The 17,457-nt window shown below is 44.5% G+C and overlaps 1 protein-coding gene across 2 annotated transcripts; it reads right to left on the bottom strand.

The window, feature by feature from the left end:
- Positions 1 to 616: 616 nt before the first annotated feature.
- On the bottom strand, positions 617 to 15,808 carry FAM241A (family with sequence similarity 241 member A). Of its 2 annotated transcripts, none has more exons than XM_075149769.1 (2): positions 15,646 to 15,808; positions 617 to 3,974 (listed from the first exon to the last, which is right to left on the bottom strand). In XM_075149769.1, the coding sequence occupies exons 1-2, from the start codon at positions 15,745 to 15,747 to the stop codon at positions 3,729 to 3,731; spliced, it is 348 nt and encodes a 115-aa protein (XP_075005870.1). In that variant the 5' UTR covers positions 15,748 to 15,808; the 3' UTR covers positions 617 to 3,728. The 2 variants fall into 2 exon arrangements, with proteins under 2 accessions (XP_075005870.1, XP_075005869.1); XM_075149768.1 differs by lacking the exon at positions 15,646 to 15,808 and adding an exon at positions 9,665 to 10,382.
- Between the last annotated feature and the right edge of the window lie 1,649 nt (positions 15,809 to 17,457).

The following is a 17,457-nucleotide window of genomic DNA, read 5'->3' as shown; positions in this document are numbered from 1 at the left end:
TTTATTCACCTCTTGTACTGCAGTTATTTCTCCACTAGCTGCAGGTTAACTGATTTCAGTGGATATCCGAACGCTGCCCGATTTCATCTGGGCCTACCATGAAATTTTGAAAGGAGTCAAGTAACCTTGAACAAAGCACCACAAAGAATTCACAGTTCTCATTGATGACAATACTTTTTATTAGAAAGAATAACAAAGTGCTTTCCATAGGATTCATTTAATACAGAGTTTTTAAGAAATACAATTTCTCCTTTTTATATGGACAGTTTCGATGTGATGATTTTTCAGTGCAAACAGGATTCTCCAAGATTCTCCCACATGTAGAGTTTCTTCTCTGTACACAGTAGTTCAAACATTTATACATGTGGCGGGTGTGAAACAGTACTGAAGAGTCCATCCTTTAGAAAACAGAGGTTATGTAAAAAGCTTTCAATATGTTACATTGACCAACAGGAATTACATCATTGGTTGTTTAACATAGATTTAAGGAACATAATTCCTTCATACAGTCCTACACACAGATGCATAAAGGTGTTTTCAGTTCTATCAAGAGTAATCATCATATATACCAATATAAATAACATTATCAATTTTTACTATATAGACAAAAGTGAAATTGTCTTTTTTTTTTTTAAATTAACCTTCTGCTTTTTAGCTAGGGACATCCTTTGAATGCTTGGTGCTTCCTCTGCCTTGGAACTACATCTGGATGAAAGGAAGAACACAATGCAAGGACTGTTCACCCATTCCCCCCTCACTTTTGGCACACGTTTACAATCAGATTTCTTTTGACACATATATGCATCATTTTCATGCATTCCATTTTCCACTCTTTATGTCTGACTCTATCCCAGTCCCCTTTTTTCCTCGACTCCTCTCTCCTTTCCTGCAAATGACAGGGAGATAGTACAGCAATAGCACAGAATTAGGACAGATGATTTGGTGCAAATTCTTATATACAATGGAATGTATGAAACCAAACAGGCGAGGTGTATCTTCCATGCAACATGTTATTTTTCTGTTTCATTTCCAGTCAACCTAACTCCATTAGGAGGGATATTTTTTCAGATTTTTTTAAAAATGAAAAACTTCTATGGAAGACAAGACGTAGTAAGTTACCCTTAAGAGAAACCATATAAAACATTCACCATACACAATCTTAATCCAAAAGCTACCTTTCCCTAGAGTACATGTATACAAGCGTGAACATCAAAAGAACAACTGAAATGACTTCATGAGTGAAACAGTCATAGTTATGCACATAATAAAAGGTTACATGCATAGAAACAATTTCCTTAACGAACTTGTCAGTCACACCCTTGGTTCATTGTTCCCCATTCCTTATGTACAGAGCAAAATCACCACTTCAGGAAATACTACGTGCCATCTCACAGCACAGTGTCTTGACACAAGAGTACTACTGCAACGAGGATATCACAGAGACACCACTTTTTGCTACAGGACGGAAGGAATTGCGTGAGATCCTCTGAACAGTAACTTGATTGTGGGAAGAAAGGAAGGATTTTATTTTAATGACAAGATGCTTTTGTAGTACAGCCCTTATACAGGAGAAGAAGACACATAAACCCACTGTTATATCTATACAAATATGCAAAGGTGTAAAAGATGTTCTGCTTTCTAAGGGACTGGAAACAAAACCAGAGTTTACCCTTAGGCACTTGTGAGTACAGAGCTCCTGCCTCTGCGTTCAGCCTGCACTTGCTGTTTGCTCTGGGACTTCCAGCTGTGAATACCAAACCCCCGTATCCAGGAACACCTTCTGTTGTCAAAGGTTCCCCTGCCATCAGCGTAACTATTTAACTAGGTGCCAATCAACACAGGTTTGCCATCTAAACACACAGCTGGGCTCAGTCCCGCTCCCCTGCAGTCCTGCCGGTTCAGCAGAGCCTCTCGGATCCACAGTCAAGGTCATCTGGAGATCTGGAGAGGAGACCTGGCTCCTCAGAAGGTAACTACGCCTTCATTAGAAAAGCAGAAAGACATGCCTACAGGTGGCATTTAGGCACATAAAAACTTTAACGAAGCAGGGTCTTCATGTTCACTGCCCTAAATAACAATTATTTCACTTAATAGGGAAGTCTGTAAGAACTGGGGCCAAGAGTCCTGGAAATAGAGCCCAGCAACCAGCGTGATCCATGTAGGCATAAAATCAGCCTTCAGAATCCAGTCGCAGGACTGGGACCATGAGGAAGCTCCCCTTGACTTCAAAAGTCTCTGGATAAGACAGCATTTTCAACTAATCTGTTGTTGATCTCTGCTAGTATAAAAACATTTAGGAAAAAAGTCACTGCAAAAGGTTCTGTAAATTTCACATCTTCGATTACATTTCTTTATGTAAATGTGTAATTTCACTCTACCATAGATGAAGTCAATCTTGCAATTAAGTTTCTTACTAAAAGTAATGTACAGCAAATATTAAATTGGAAGCCTGTCTAGTAAAGATTCTGTCTCATTTTACTGTTTTTCTTTAAATCAGCACATTCAACTTGGAAATATTCAGTACACCCCTGGTGTGGCTCCTGGGGAGCCAGAGTGAATTTTGCACCTACTCTTGAATGTATATATCCTATTCTCCAATTTGTCTTGCCCATGCCATGAACCTGTAGATACACATTTTTGTTGCCTAGCGTGGCAATGAATCAGTTAAGACTACTAAATAAAATGACCACCCGATGTCAACTACATTCTTGCCTCAAGAAACAGGGCTGATTTGCTTATGTAGGCAAAGCTTCTAGCTCATGTTGAGTCCACACTGCAGCAAATTCGGGGAGCGTTAAGAGATCTGGTCTGATATCCGTCTGGTTGTTCAGACACTTCCACACGACCCAGAGGAAGCAGAAAATATTCGAGCATTGCCATCTGGAATGGCAACTCTCCAACACTGCAGCTGTAACTACCTACAAAGTCCATGAATTATCCAAGTATTTCTCTTCAGAAGGAGGGCTGGGGGAAAGAGCAAGTCTAAAAAAAGAAGAAGGAAAAATAGCAGCAGGAGCCGAGTACATTTCCAAAAACAAGGCAGAGCTACGTTAGACCATTTGGCCAATATAGGACTGCAATTCCTCCTAAACAACAGCTGAAGCCTGGTGTGAAGTCACTAATATTAGTATAAAAGCATTTTGCTGGCATAGCTTGTTTCCTGGGGAAAGCTTGCTATAAACTATACTAACCAAAGATGCTTTTGTGTCGGGAAGTTGTATTCGCCTTATGAACGTTTGTCATTGTAGGTTTGTTAGCAAACCTCCCTTGTGCAGATTTAGCTTTTCAGCAAAAAACTAGCAAATTATGCAGACTCAGGAAACAAACAGCACACGAGTCCCCCCAACAGTGAAACAGGACACTCACATCAAGTGTCCTCTTAAAAACGGACAGGAAATTTTCACTATATAAAGCAAGAACATTGGGAGAGGGAGGGGGAACAAAAAGCCAGTCCTTGGACTGAGGCCCCAAGAACGCCGAAAACAGTACATTGGACACCATTATATTACAAACATCTCCTTTTTTGCCCTTCAAAGATGTAGTAGGGCACTGCTGACTTTGCTTAAAATTCATAATTCTAGTCTCCCTCACCCCAAACGTTGGAAGTTCAGCGAAATGCAGTTTGAAGCATTGCAGCTTTTGATACGCCACCCATTTACTTAAACACTTAAATCCACTGACATAGTGACAGTGTTGAAATACATAATCCGAACAGCATCTATAAAATTTTACTGTTGTACATAAATAATGACAAGGCACAGAACAGCAACCAGTCCAAGAGCTTGTAGGCCAAGAAACCAGAGCATAACCCAGAAGAATATAATTATTACAGGTTCTACTATCCGTTCTCCAAAGTACATCCTTGTGAAGCCTATTCTGATAAGGCTTTTGTTTAGTTCGCCAAAGAGAGTTCCCATCTTTTTATAGTCATCTATCACAGGTTCTGCGGTGTGGTTTCTTTGTTCTTGCTGGACCTGCGGACAGAAGACAAAATTAGGAAATATGTTGTACAATCGGTTCTTATTACTGTGACTCTGAACAAGTCTCAGCTGTTTCCATTTGAATGCGTAAAAATAAGATGCAATAAATCTACTCCTTAAATCGAGAAATTTAATATGTTATGTAGCTTGTGACTCCAGTACAACGTTAAGGATGACACTCACTTGTCCAAACTTGGGACATCTGAAGTGATACTACAAACATATGACAGCCTGTCTCCCCTCCAGATGCCACTCCAGAGGGGTAAAGCTCTCCTGTAGGTCATACATCTTACCTGTCTGTGCAGCATGGATGTCAGGGCAACCAAAATGGAATTAGATGCCTGTAATTTCAGGGAGGGGATTTGACTGAAGTAGATTTGTTATAAATTATTTCCAGAATATCTTCAGAACCACAAGAACAATACAAAACTATTAAGCACGAACGATAAAGTATTTCGCACCAACGCACAGGGAACTGAAGGGCTACTATCGCCACTGAAAGAGGGGCACTGGATTCGACCAGGAAGAACGCAAACATCCATCCCGATGTTGGCGTAGAAAGCTGTGAAAGTCAGGCAAAGGAAGACGGTCCCAAGGACCGCACAGAGGCAAAGCGGCGGTACAAAGAAGCAAAGGGGAGGGGAAACAAGTTCTGCGCTTTTCCCAAAAAGAAAAATGATGGGGCAGATGCACAGGAAGGCAGAAGCACATCTTTAGACAAAGATGCAGAGTTTAAATATCACTGCAGAAAACATGCGACTGTTTCAACATGTAAACTGTAACTAGATTAGAGTTTGAAATCCCACCTCTCTTTCCCCAGTGTCCAGAGACCCTCTGCACAAAACCTTTTTGCCTTGTGTTTGGGTATGACAGGGCAAACACGCTTTCAAGATGATGAACTTGAGTTTTCTAATCCTTCCATCAGGCAGCAATGAAAACACATGCAGCAGTTACTCATCAATATTTCAGTCAACTGATCAATAGGTCCAACAAATTGCCTGCAAACTCTATGTGCAATTAGTCTGCCCCTGGATTCAAAGCAAACGTGTATCTTCAGTTCTGTCTTCAAGGATGAAAGCTATTCTGCGTCCCTGGTTACACGGCACGGTCTCGGTGGAGAAACAGAAATTCCCTCCCACAGCAGTGCCAGGCTCCCCATTAGATAGTGAGTAATAAAGTGAATTCCCATTCCCACAGCAAAACATCTCACAAAAACCAAAGGAAGCTAATATTTTTTTCCGGGCCAGACTTCAGGCCACGATGCAGAACCTTCTCACTGAATGAGCGCTACTGAAAAAAACCCAACAAAACCCCTACAGTCCCGCAGCTGTGTGTGCTTGGGTATTTTTTTATTTGCTTATTCATAAAGATTTAGGTTTAAGCTTCAGTACTGAATCCCAGAAAGGGAGGGGTGCAAGATGCCTAAATAGTAAGGAATACTGTATCCAATTTTTCTGCGGTTCTACAGCAGAGCCTGAAGGTGGGGAACTGCGGTATTGGAGGCTACGCACTGACAGCCACCGCCTTGCCTGTTTGCAGCCCGCTTCCCAGGCCCAGGTCGTTTTCTCCCCCTCACTGGACACGGAAACACCAGTTTTCAGCATTTTGGCTTTAACTGTGCTTTATTTAATTCAAATAAATGTTGACTCCTCTTTAATTCCAGCGTCTCTTCAAGAAAGGCAGCGCCTCTTGTGAGGCCCTGCAGACCCGGCCGGGCAGGGAGCTCGCCACCCCGGGAACACTACGTCGTGACGGGAACTCTCATCCCTCTGTTCCCAAAGAGCACAGGGAGACAAACAAACCATTAGCCTAAGTGGTATATTGATCGCAACACTGAGGGAAAAGAGAAAGGACGTGCTGGGAAGGGAAAACGTATTTATTTGCTTCCTGCGTGCAGAGATGACAGGGAGCACGTGCCCAGGGGACGATGGCGGAGGGGATCGGAGCGCAGCTCGCGTCAAGCGGCGCAGAGACCACTTCCGAGAGAAGCAGTTAACGCGTGCAGGAGAAATCGCTACATTTTCTAGCAAAGTAGCTTAGGCTGTGAGCCAGCCAGCCCTGCAACCAGGAGGGGGAAAACAAACGAATCGCTTCTCTGCCTCTGGATTGTTAATGGCACTCAGCAACGTGCGGGAAGCCCTGGCACAGCGCAAGCGGAGCGCGGCCCTTGCAAGGAGGCCGCCAGCAAGCACGTTTCCACGAGCCCCGTCTCACCGGGCCAGCTAAGCGCTGAGCTGTGCGTGCCCACGCCGACGTCTCTCCTGGCACGAGGCAGCTGTAGGACGCGGGATTTCCCCAGCAGCCCCATTCTGCTTTGATAAGCTCACAGCAAGAAGTTGCACACAGTCTCTTAAGCAGGGTACAGAGTAAATTCCACCTTACTTAGGCTGTCCAGGTCTTTTTTATTTATGGTTTGGGTTGTTTTTTATTTTTTTAAAGCAAGGCTTTATCTTGCCCTCTCCTTCTCAAACAAGGGTGGATTCATGAATCCCTAAAGCGATTACGCAAAGCAAGCTTCTAGGCACGGAGACTGACAAGTGTGTTTAATTACAAAACAAGTGTCAAGTTATTTTTCCAAACATTTTCAAGAGCTTACAAAACCTTTCAGAATGATCACAGAAATTCTCATGATTTCGAAGTCTGCTTCAGTTAATTCAGGCTGAGTATGTCCTGCTTCAGGCAACTCAGCAAAAAACAAGTGAAGCTGAAAACAGATGATCAGCCGTAAAACACAGATGGCATATTTTTCTTTACTCCTGCATAATATTTCACATGCTGGACAAATATGTTTCTTCAGATATGTAGCTAAAATAGAACCATTAGGGCAAACACCAGTAACGTTACAATGCTCCAAATTGTTAAAAAATATTAAATAAGCTTTAACATTGCAGCTAGAAGTTCTCTCACTAATTTTCAGGGCGATAGTAACCCAGCATACAGTCCCACACATGTGCCAGTACCTCTCAAACCATATCCTTAGAACCAAATACTTCCTTTTTTTCCCCCAAAAGTGCTTTTCTAAATATTTTTAGAAATTGGCTATCTTCAGCAAGCACACAGTTCCCAGCTGACTCTTAAGTTTCACAGGACTATTTTCATACTAAATCTTGCTGAATCAGCCTGGAGCTAGACAGACATAACAGAAAAAACCCAGAAAGAGAAATGTACCCACTCTGAGCAGCCCCCCTCTCCCCGCAACAAAACAGCTTCCTCATTTAAAAGCAAAAGAAGTTTCTGTTTCAAAGTTGCTAGTTTTAAAAACCAACAACCCAGGCTTGGCTTCATAACTTTTAAGAATTTTTGTGTATCAAGAGGGAGCGGAGGGACTTTCTTTACCTGCACTAGCCCCAGAGAAAGCGTGCTTTCAAGGCCTTTACAGCAGCTCTTCTCATAGCTGACACGTGCTATGCAGGGGGCACCCCCAGACTTCATCTGCCACAATGCAGGAGGGAACGCAAGAGAGGTCTACTTCATCTGCAGTAATTTGTTTGCCTTTCCTCACGCTTTGAAAGACAGGAGCAATGAAGAAATTTAGAGGGGCCGGGAGAGCTTTTGTTTCCTAACGTTTCTTATCAAATTGCTGTAATGAATTACTCCTTACTGTGATTTAAATTAACTTTAAATCCAAGTGATTTTATTTTAGACATATTGGGATCATCAACACCCTTAAAGCAAATTACACTAGCAGATTCCTTTATACAAACATACAACCACTGTGTATGACTTCATTGCCTCCATTTCCTTTTCATTTTATATTCCTTAAATGCTTTTATATAGTGTAACAATTTTTTTTTTCCATTTAAAACGTATTTCATAGAATCACAGAATAGTTTGGGTTGGAAGGGACCTTTAAAGGTCATCTAGTCCACCCCCCCTGCAGTGAGCAGGGACATCTTCAACTAGAGCAGGTTGCTCAGAGCCCCGTCCAACCTGACCTTGAATGTTTCCAGGGATGGGGCATCCACCACATCTCAGGGCAACTTGCGCCAGTGTTTCACCACCCTCACGGTAAAAAATTTCTTCCTTACATCTAGTCTAAATCTGCCTTCTTTTAGTTTAAAACCATTCCCGCTTGGCCTGTTGCAACAGGCCCTGCTAAAAACTTTGTCCCCATCTTTCTTATAAGCCCCCTTTAAGTACTGAAAGGCCGCAATAAGGTGTCACCAGAGCCTTCTCTTCTCCAGGCTGAACAACCCCAACTGCCTCAGCCTGTCTTTATAGGAGAGGTGCTCCAGCCCTCTGATCATCTTCATGGTCCTCCTCTGGACCCGCTCCAACAGGTCCGTGTCCTTCTTATGCTGGGGGCCCCAGATCTGGACGCAGTACTCCATACTCCATTTCATATTTGGTTTCTATTTTTTACTTTAAATCATTTAGAATTAAAAATAGAGTTGTTATATGGAACAGGGGGGAAGTTTCTGATCTGTCCCGTTGCTCAGCACGTACGCACAACGTTCTTCACAAGCCCACTGCAGTACTCGAATAGTTCCCATCAAGCACCCAGTTTTCTCTTGTCTTTTCAGATGTTTGGTGTTATAAAATTTCCCTCCCTATTCAAAATGGCACATTTTCATCAGCAAAGCTGTTGTCTGCTGTCTCCCACTGTTTACTGGCAGAAAGTCAGAACGTGAAGATCTAAACTCTGAAAAACTTTACCACGGAAACTTTGTAACCAAATTTACCCTGCTGTTATGGCCAAAAGGCTTAGGGGCTTGCATGCTTTAAGGAGAACCACGACATGCCCTCTCAGACGCAAGATGCCATAAAAGGACCCTTTTTCAGAATGAAAGTCTCCGAGGAGGTCACAGAGGAGATACTAAGTGCAAGTTCTGTGCACTTCCAGCACAACTGGTGCTCCTACATCCCTGAAGTGCTTCTGAAAAAAAAATCTCCCATGTAATTGAATGTTTTCCTGGACTAGCTTTAAAACAACAGAGAAGGTAAAGTCAACTCAGCCTACCGAACCCAACGAACATCCAGCTGTGGCTTCACCAGTTATGTCTGCCATCAACATTACACAGAAAATTGTGTGTGTCCTGACCACTAACTACCCTTGCTTATGGCAAACTTCCACCACATTCACTCAAACTGACTGCTGCCTAAACTCAGGAAAGCACACGGTAAGTCACGATCGGAGGCTACTCCACACCAGTCTGACAGCAGGGATATCACATTTACATACCCACCCGCGCATTTTCCTTTTTTCCAAGTAAAAAGCTTCCTCTGCAGTATTTAACTGCTCACTATCTATTTTACTCCAGTCATGGTTATTTTTACTCCAGGGAACAGGTGGTGTGTCTGATAGCTGAAGCCCATAGACACTTAAATGTCAAAAAAGCCACTGAGATGTGACTTTAGGAACATGCTTGCTTACTGAAAAATGCTCCTATATTTTTGAAAGCTGGAACACTAATGTTCAGAAGAGAGAGCCTCACAAAGCCACCTCTTTTTAGAGGATGCAAACTAAAACTGAAAATACTTCAAGCTCAATCTTACAGAAAAATATGAGAAGAAAGTGAGCAGATGACAGAGACCAGGATGGAAGAAACCACAAGCTCCCTCCCCTCCAAAATAAGAGACCAGCTTCTGTTGGGTGCAGACGGGGACACGCACCAGTCAACAGACAGCTACAGACATTTGATAGTTAGGTAGCCAGCAACGCACGTCCTGGAGGAATGAATTACCCAGTCTTGCCGGGGCTCAGCCATCTGACCGCCCAGTGTATGGCCACGGACAGGCTTTGGAGATGTGCAGCGAACGGCAAGTTCCCAGGTTGTGGCCACCTCTTTCTCCGAACCACAGCCTCGCCGGTCGCAGGGCACCGGCACGAAAGCCTGTGAGGCACGGGTCGGCCGGGCGCGGGCTTTCTGCCTCCTGCGCCGCCGCATATGCAAACGAGACAGTTGCGTTGCTAGTAACACCTGGCACGTGACCAGGATTTCACCCTGCTTTCTCATACTTAAAAAGATTTCTTATGTTTAATTAAAAGAAAGTGAAATTTGCCCAAGAAGGGCAAATAATTTTATCGGAAATGTTTCTGATTTTCTTCCTCTTCTGCTATAGCAGAAGGAAGAGAACGGTATCCCTTCGCATCCTTTGCTAGCATGAAACTAATGATTAGTATTTGACCTTGTAAATGTAAGCAGTAGAAAGATCTTGGTACTCAGCCAACAGACTGTTAAGACAACAAAATTAATTTCAACTGTCTGGAGGAAAAAAAAAAAAGCAGGTTCATTTCTCTAGGCTAATTTTAATCTGATATTTAAATATGAAAAGATTAATAGATTAGGAAAAGAGAAAAAAATCATACCTCACTTCCAGATGAAAAAAAGACAGAGAAAAACTAAGTTTAACTTGTTCCTCTGGGGAAAAAAAGCAAATGCAAGAAAACTAGAAAAATTCTTAATGCCAAAAGTACTTTACAATAGCTGCCAATAAAAGTGACATACTTAGAGGGAGTTTAAGTAAAAAGTTGCAAAACGAAGATTGGGTTAACGTTCATTTTATAGCAAGAATCTAGACACCATTTATAAAATAGAAAAAAGATGTTTCTATAGAAACAAGCAACAACATAAGAAAAGCAACTGCAGCGTATTCCCTTCAGTCAGCTTTTACAGCAACTCAAGTTTAGGATCAACAGTTGTTGGAACAAACTTCGAAATACCAGGAGCAGCTTTGTGTTAAGGAGATGAAAAGGCTTTTCCAGATACTGAACTTGTGCGTGGGCAGAGCAGAGAAGGCTTCAGGAGCAATAGAGGCTTCCCTCGATAAACTGTGTTTGAGTCCCATGATTTCAGGAGTACATTTCCCCACTAACATGCCACCAGATGAGAAAGTGTCACAGACAAGAGCCCAGCACAGGAGGGTCCGAGGGAGAGGAAACCTGCCTGCCCCCATGTTAAGATCTGCTGCCTCTCTCCCCCATTTTAGGCTACTGTCTGCGCTCTTCCTTATGCTCCTAAGGATACCGTCCCGGTAACTTGATCCCATCCATGCTGCAATTTTACATAGAGACTAGATCAAAAGCAATTTCTAATGCATCTTTTCCTTACACCTGCAACACTTAATTTGCATAGGATTTTGTTTATCAAGGTTCCCCCACTAAAATTGGTCAGCTTGACCCAGCAAAAGGCTTGCAATCCACCGTCCGTGCAGAGTGGTATCAATGCACTGGCTTGCAACTGAAAAGCAACAGCTGTTAATTTTGCCTTTTAAGGAGAAGAAATTCCTATTCGCTTCTATCTCCAGTATGCTTTTTTCTTTAAGAAAATGGGATCTTCACATTATTCAAGCAGAGCATGCTATCCTATCTATTGTAGGTGCTACAGGTATGTCTGAAGGGGTTTTTTTGTTGTTTTTCTTCAAATGCTGTCAAGCCTCAGAAAACCCACTAACGCTTTTTAGAAAGTTATTATCATGTATTATTATGTAGCTATGAACCTCTGCAGCAGAGTTAAATCATTTGTACAGCCAGAACAAACTTGGGATTAAGCCCTCCCTATCAGGTATTACTATTTTCGGTTCGGAAACAAATCCCAACAACTGCAAGCAGGAGAAACCTGAAATTTTCAGATTATAGGTTTCTAGCCTTAGGCACCACAGTTTCCACACATACAAGTTTACTTTAAAACATTCTTGGCCTCTGCTGACTTATGACTGAAATGATACCGTTCCAGGCAACACAGCACACATCCATCCTACAGTCCAATGAATGATGAAACATTTACATGAGGGATACCACAAGGCTGTTGCTATTATCCTCTAGTTTTGTTTCTGCTCATTCTTTCCGTGTTGGAGAAATACTAGTGATATCGGAAACTTATTACAAAAGTTCAGGACTTGAACTTAGCTAAGACACCCATACCTCTTCAACATAATCCTCAATGGGAAACACCAAAAACCTTTTGTGGTAGCTTCTCTAAACCTGAATCCATCTATTAGAAGATAAAATACTCCACTTACAGAGATAAAACACTGTTCAAAATAATAATAAAACATCCCAAAGGGTTACAAACTTGGGTTAATGAAAAGGTGATTGTCTAAGCTAATTTATCTACTTGCGAATACACGTATCGCATATTAACTCTGCATTTATACATCTTCTAGAAGAAGTGTTGGTTTCAGCTTAGCTGTCAGACGGCACTTTGAATTCTATGTATCCTAAACCAGCGCGAGGTGGAGATCCTGGCCTCATTGAAGCAACTGGGAATTTTGCCGTTGCCTTCAACTTAGATTGCAAGAGACTAAAACCCATTACGGCCCAGTCAGACAATTTTCAGTACAGAAGAGAGCCACCGTGCCACGGCTTTCAGGAACTCCGACTGCTGTAACACAGCTTGGCTTCAAAGTCCCTATGGATGCACCCCATGGGTGTTGTGTCTCCTGCTAACACCACCTCATGCCCTACTGTAATGCAGGACTTTTGCCTCACCTTTTATTATTACACACTCGCATGCATTCCACCTTTCTATTCTTATGTCGTGGTTTAATTTATAGGTGTTGATGAGATTTAGACCGTAGTAATATGACAAAGGCCAACCTATTTTAGAAAGTGGGTTAGGGAAGGAGATTTGAGGTCCTTAACTCTAGCGATGTTGAAAATACAGGACAACTTGTGCGTCTGACTAATAACTATCAAGAGTTTGGAAAAAACTGTGAACTCGCAGGATGAAGCAGCAACCTACTCCCATGGCTTCAGGAGCAGCTGAATCTTTCGGTGCCTTCACACACCAGCAATGCAACACAGGAGAGGCAGAAGAAACTACCCAGGCTCTGCAGTGCTTCGAAGACTGAAGTAAGGGTAACTATTCTCATCTTTGCATGTAAACCTGCAAAGGATATTAATCACATTATCATCCAGTTCAGCTTTTAAATCTAATCACTGAAGTAGGTAATTCTACAGTCTATTGCAATAATGAATTCCAAAGGCTCTGTATAACATCTAGTAACATATCCTTCTATTCTTTTAAAAATGTACCTGTCAGTAATTTTGTTAAGCATGTCCTTGCTGACATAATAATAAGCTTCAATAGAAAATTAAAGGGTTTGGCATTAAATAAGTAGACTTATTTCCTACAGACTACTCTCTTTTAAAAAAATATTAAAGGGTGTACATATTATTATTTAGGTCCTACTTGGCAGGAAGGTATTCTTTTAGCATTATGTTACTAGGTATGATCTTACACAAAGTGAGTTTATTTTGGAGGAAACAGGGAAAAAACAGATCACACCCAGGTTACCAGCCTCAGATCCTCACCTAAAAAAAGCTCTCTCAAAAAAGGCCAAAGGATTTGCTCTCATGCAGGCTTTACTTTACACCAGCTGAGAGAAGTAAGAATTTACACCATTGTCAGAGCAGATATTGACCCATTTCTTTTGCATCGCATGTAACACTAAGGTGGTGCGCGTATTTATACTTCAGAAGAGAACATGAAACAGGAAAACACAGGCGGAGGACCAGCAGTTACCTTAACAGTGCAAACACCCTCAGCAAACACAGCAACAACGCTAGGCCTCCACGAGGGACTCCAGGTAAGGGCCCAGCCTGGAAACAGGATTCCTGCCCGCTGGAACAGCAGGGTTCAGCAAGAGCCCCTCCATGAGAGCAGAAAGGGCAGGGGGAACTGGTTATTTTGAGAGAAATCTGCACACGTCCATGAAAGCAAAAAAGTGACTGGGCTTGATGACCCAGGAGCCCCTCCAAATCAAGCTACACGTCTGTGCTTCTCTTGAACAAGAGAATCTGGGACTTTCTGTCAAAGTTTGCAGCAAGTGTATGCACCGCTGAATCCTCACCTAGCTTTAGTCCTCCCTACACATAAAAATAAAATACTCCTATTTATTTATCAAATTATGATTATTTCTACTGTTATCATATACAATATTCACATTCTATATGTATATTAAATAAAGGCAACTGATATTCCTTATTTCCAAATCTAGTTTATTATTTGTCCAGCTGCTGGCACCTCAGTATGCAGAAAAAATACTCCACTATGACAGCGAAACATTTCCAGTAAACAGGAAGGATTTTCTCTTTCTTCCTCATGGCCTATGTAAACTTTCTGCCTTGCTATCCTAACATTACGCCCCAGCTTGTCAGAAAGGGCCATGATCACTACCTGTGCCTGAGGAGCACGGGAGGAGGGTTTCTCTGCCAAGTGTGCCTGTGGCCACCCAAGCGGTACCTTTACCAACTTCATTTTAAAATGCGTTTAGGCAACACTGGAAAGCAGTTCTTCAGCCCGCACCATCCCCCGAAACCACACCAACACACTGGTCACTAAGGGAGAAGCAGGGGCAACCTGCAGGGAGCCCCCTCCTTAGCCAGGAGTTACAACCAGTTTGAGAGCACTAACATCCGAGATGATCTGATGCCACTTTTTCATCTCTCTTTTCAGGGAAGGAAGGCAGCAGCCAGAACCAGGGAATATTTCCGACTCTCCTCCTGCGATATCCTGCAGAAGGGCTTGTGGACACAGAGAGCGGACCTGCTGCGCCTCTCGGAGCATCCGGCCTTACTCTACATTCAGGTACGTGCCCTGCTCTGCCCCAATTTTTTTAGAGAAAGGGACAAGGGAGATGCACTGACTTACATAAATGGTCACCGAGTGAATTCTCAAGTACCAGCATCTTTCCGAAGTGGCCTGCTTCTAGCTGTAATGTCAGGCAAGTACTACCAGGCACTTTCAAATATTGAGCTATTCTAGCTGTGAAAGGGCTCACTTACGGTTGAGTGCAGTCACGACCATCTTATAAGAATTTTCAACAGAAATAATTAACAAATTAAACAAAACTGCCTGCAAATTACTTTGGGATGTACTCCAGCAGCTCTGTTTGCCCCTGTGCAATTATCAGTGCTAGTGCATTTCTCTTACTTAACCGCTTACGGCATTCAGACCGGATCATTACATTTAAATATTGAATACAAAAAAGGTTGTGTTCTTTTTTTCTTTAAATGAAACATCAATAAAGGTGCATTAAGAACATTGCCTTTGTCTGAGCACGGGGACAACGCTGCCTGCAAAACAAAGAGTGCGTGGAAAGCCATTTTACAATTAACAATAGAGAAACGTACACGGCTCTTCATTTCCTAAGCAAAAAGCCCACTTCCATCCACCATGCCATAAAAATGCATTTCCTGAAGAAAGCAGACAAGTTAAAAAATGAGTTGATTTTTTTTCTCCGACTACAATACATTCAATTTCGTGAGTAATATGAAAGAGATTGAAAGCTGAAAATATTTAAGCGAACGAGCGTAAGTCTTTAAAAGAAAGCCTGAGAGCTGAACGATCGGGGAATTCCAGGGGATCGCAACAGCACCCCGATTATTTCCAGCGAGATCTTCACCACGTGGATGCTGTGCAGGGACCACCCTTGTGCATCTGCTCCCATCCTCTTCCACGCGGAACAAGCGTCTCGGAGGGAAGAAGGAGGGCCGGGCGGGTGCACCGGGGGATACTCCAGCATCACGCGGGGGCAGCCCCACGCCGCTCGGGTTGCATAAGCCCCGCCGCATTTACGGTTTTCTCTTGCTTGACGGCGGCGGCAGCCCCGGGGACGGGGCGGGACGCCGGGGGTGGGCGCCCGCTCCCCCCCGCCGTCCCGCCCCGTCCCCGGGGCAGCGTCCCGCCCTGCCAGCCCCCCCTCACCCGCTGACACCCACCTGCTCCTCCGGGCATCGCCGGTGCCGGGCGGGCGCCGCTCCCGCTTCCCGCTCGCGTTCGCCGAGCGACGGCGGCGGCAGCAGCTCCGCCGCCGAGCCCATGGCTCCTCCGCGCCGAGCGGAGCCACACGCTCCCCCCGCCGCTACCGCCTGGCGGGGCGGGACCGTCACGGGGTCCGGGGGAGCGGCGGGAGGGCGGGGAGCGAGGAGGCGGCCCCTGGCAGCGGCGGGGGGGACGCGGGGGCCCGGGGAAGGGAGCCTCCGGCTGCTGGGTCCCGCCTCAAGCGAGAGCCGGCGAGGGCCTTCGGGCGGGGAACCGCTTGCTGCTGATTAAAGCAAAAGAACTCCCAACAACGCGATTTCCCGAGCTTTTCTTACAACCGGGTGTTAAAAAAGCGTTAATTTTAGCACCACGCCTTCTTGGTGTGTCTCTGGGGAGGAACGCCTGACCGGCAGCCTCTCGGCAGTATGCGGTGGGGGGTTTGCTCTTCTTCCCCAGGGAAAGGGAAAACGCTGGCCTCGCTCTTCTGGAGCTGTCTGAATCTGGTCCTCTCTTCTTGGAAACGAGCTGATACACACGAGGAAGAGGGAAATGCAACAGCAAACCCGGAAGATGAGACTTAGTGTCCAGCAAAGCTCGGGGGGGGGGTACGGAGGACTGAAACGTTGACGTGCCACCGCACAGGGCTGTGCCTGGCTCCCGCTCCCCAGCACCACGGTACCGCTGCAGAGAGACACCTCGCTCCTGCCCGCCCTGCCCGCGGTATCAATGCTGGCCACCCCGGCACAGCACAGCCAGGAGTGGGCCTGAAAGTGGAGCTGGGTTTCAGTGCATGGCATTCCCAAGCTGTGGTGGGACCGCTGGCAGCACCTGCGTGCACCTTTTCTCCTCATCCAGAAGCCAGTTCATACGATAATTGTGGCCAGTCTGCTTCTGCAAGGCTTGGCTCACTTTTGTTTCCACGGGCAATTATCAGAAGCACTAACAGGTTGTGTGACAGTAGGATTCCGTGGAAATCAGACATTCATATGAATTTTATATGGCTTTCTGTGGTTGGGTGTGGGTCCCACTGTTATTTGGAGGGAATTCTACCTTTTGCTTTTCCTGTTGTTATTGTTGGGCAAAGAACAGCAGTAGCTGTAGCAAACCTAAAACCATCACAAAGAAACACTCAGGGTATTGTGGGGTACCCACACCTTCAGGCTACAAGCAAGTATTCTTTAAAAGTGCGGAACAATACACAAGCCACACCAATTGTCAGGCCCCTCAGTTTGGCCGCCGGGGCGCAGGGACAGCTGGGACAGGGCACTTGTTGATGGGGCCACTGCCGCTGCCCGCCTTGCTGTGCTCGGCTGCGGCCTCCCTTCCTGACGGAGCAGCTGGCCCCGGCTGCTCCCCGAGGTGCAGGGTGGCCAAGAGCAATTGGCCCTGATGAGTTGACTTATTGCTTGCTCAGAGTTCTGGTCCATGACCCATTTGTTAGTAGCATTTCTCAGGAACGGGGACAGGCTTGGAGGAATATCAAGCTGTTGAAACAGTGCCCATAAACCATTGCAATCCTGCTGGCATGCGGAAATAACTGGATGCCAGGAAAAATCCTATGGACTTTACCACCAAGGGCCATGGGGATATATTTCTGCGCACAATGTGACTGCTCAGCAGCAGCTCTGTAAAACATCCCTGAGGCTCTCTGCTCCTCAGGTGATTTGTGAAGAAATGAAGTGTCACACATAGCACTGACATTCAGTAAACTCTCTCTGGCAAAAAGGTCTTAAATAAAGCATTGATTAGGTGTCCCTTTCAGTGAGCTT

This window comes from Calonectris borealis, chromosome 4, assembly GCF_964195595.1.
Source record: "Calonectris borealis chromosome 4, bCalBor7.hap1.2, whole genome shotgun sequence".
Classification (NCBI taxonomy): Eukaryota; Metazoa; Chordata; class Aves; order Procellariiformes; family Procellariidae; genus Calonectris; species Calonectris borealis.
Note: the sequence above shows the minus strand (reverse complement) of the source record. Positions and strands in the feature narration are given on the sequence as shown.

Bases quoted from the DNA above. Each gene is read 5' to 3' on its own strand.
- FAM241A (XM_075149768.1), bottom strand. From the start codon at position 9,937: ATGAGAAAGCAGGGTGAAATCCTGGTCACGTGCCAGGTGTTACTAGCA. The intron at 3,975-9,664 runs GTAATTCATTCC...TTCTGTCCGCAG, and splicing joins CTGAGCCCCGGCAAGACTGG to GTCCAGCAAGAACAAAGAAA.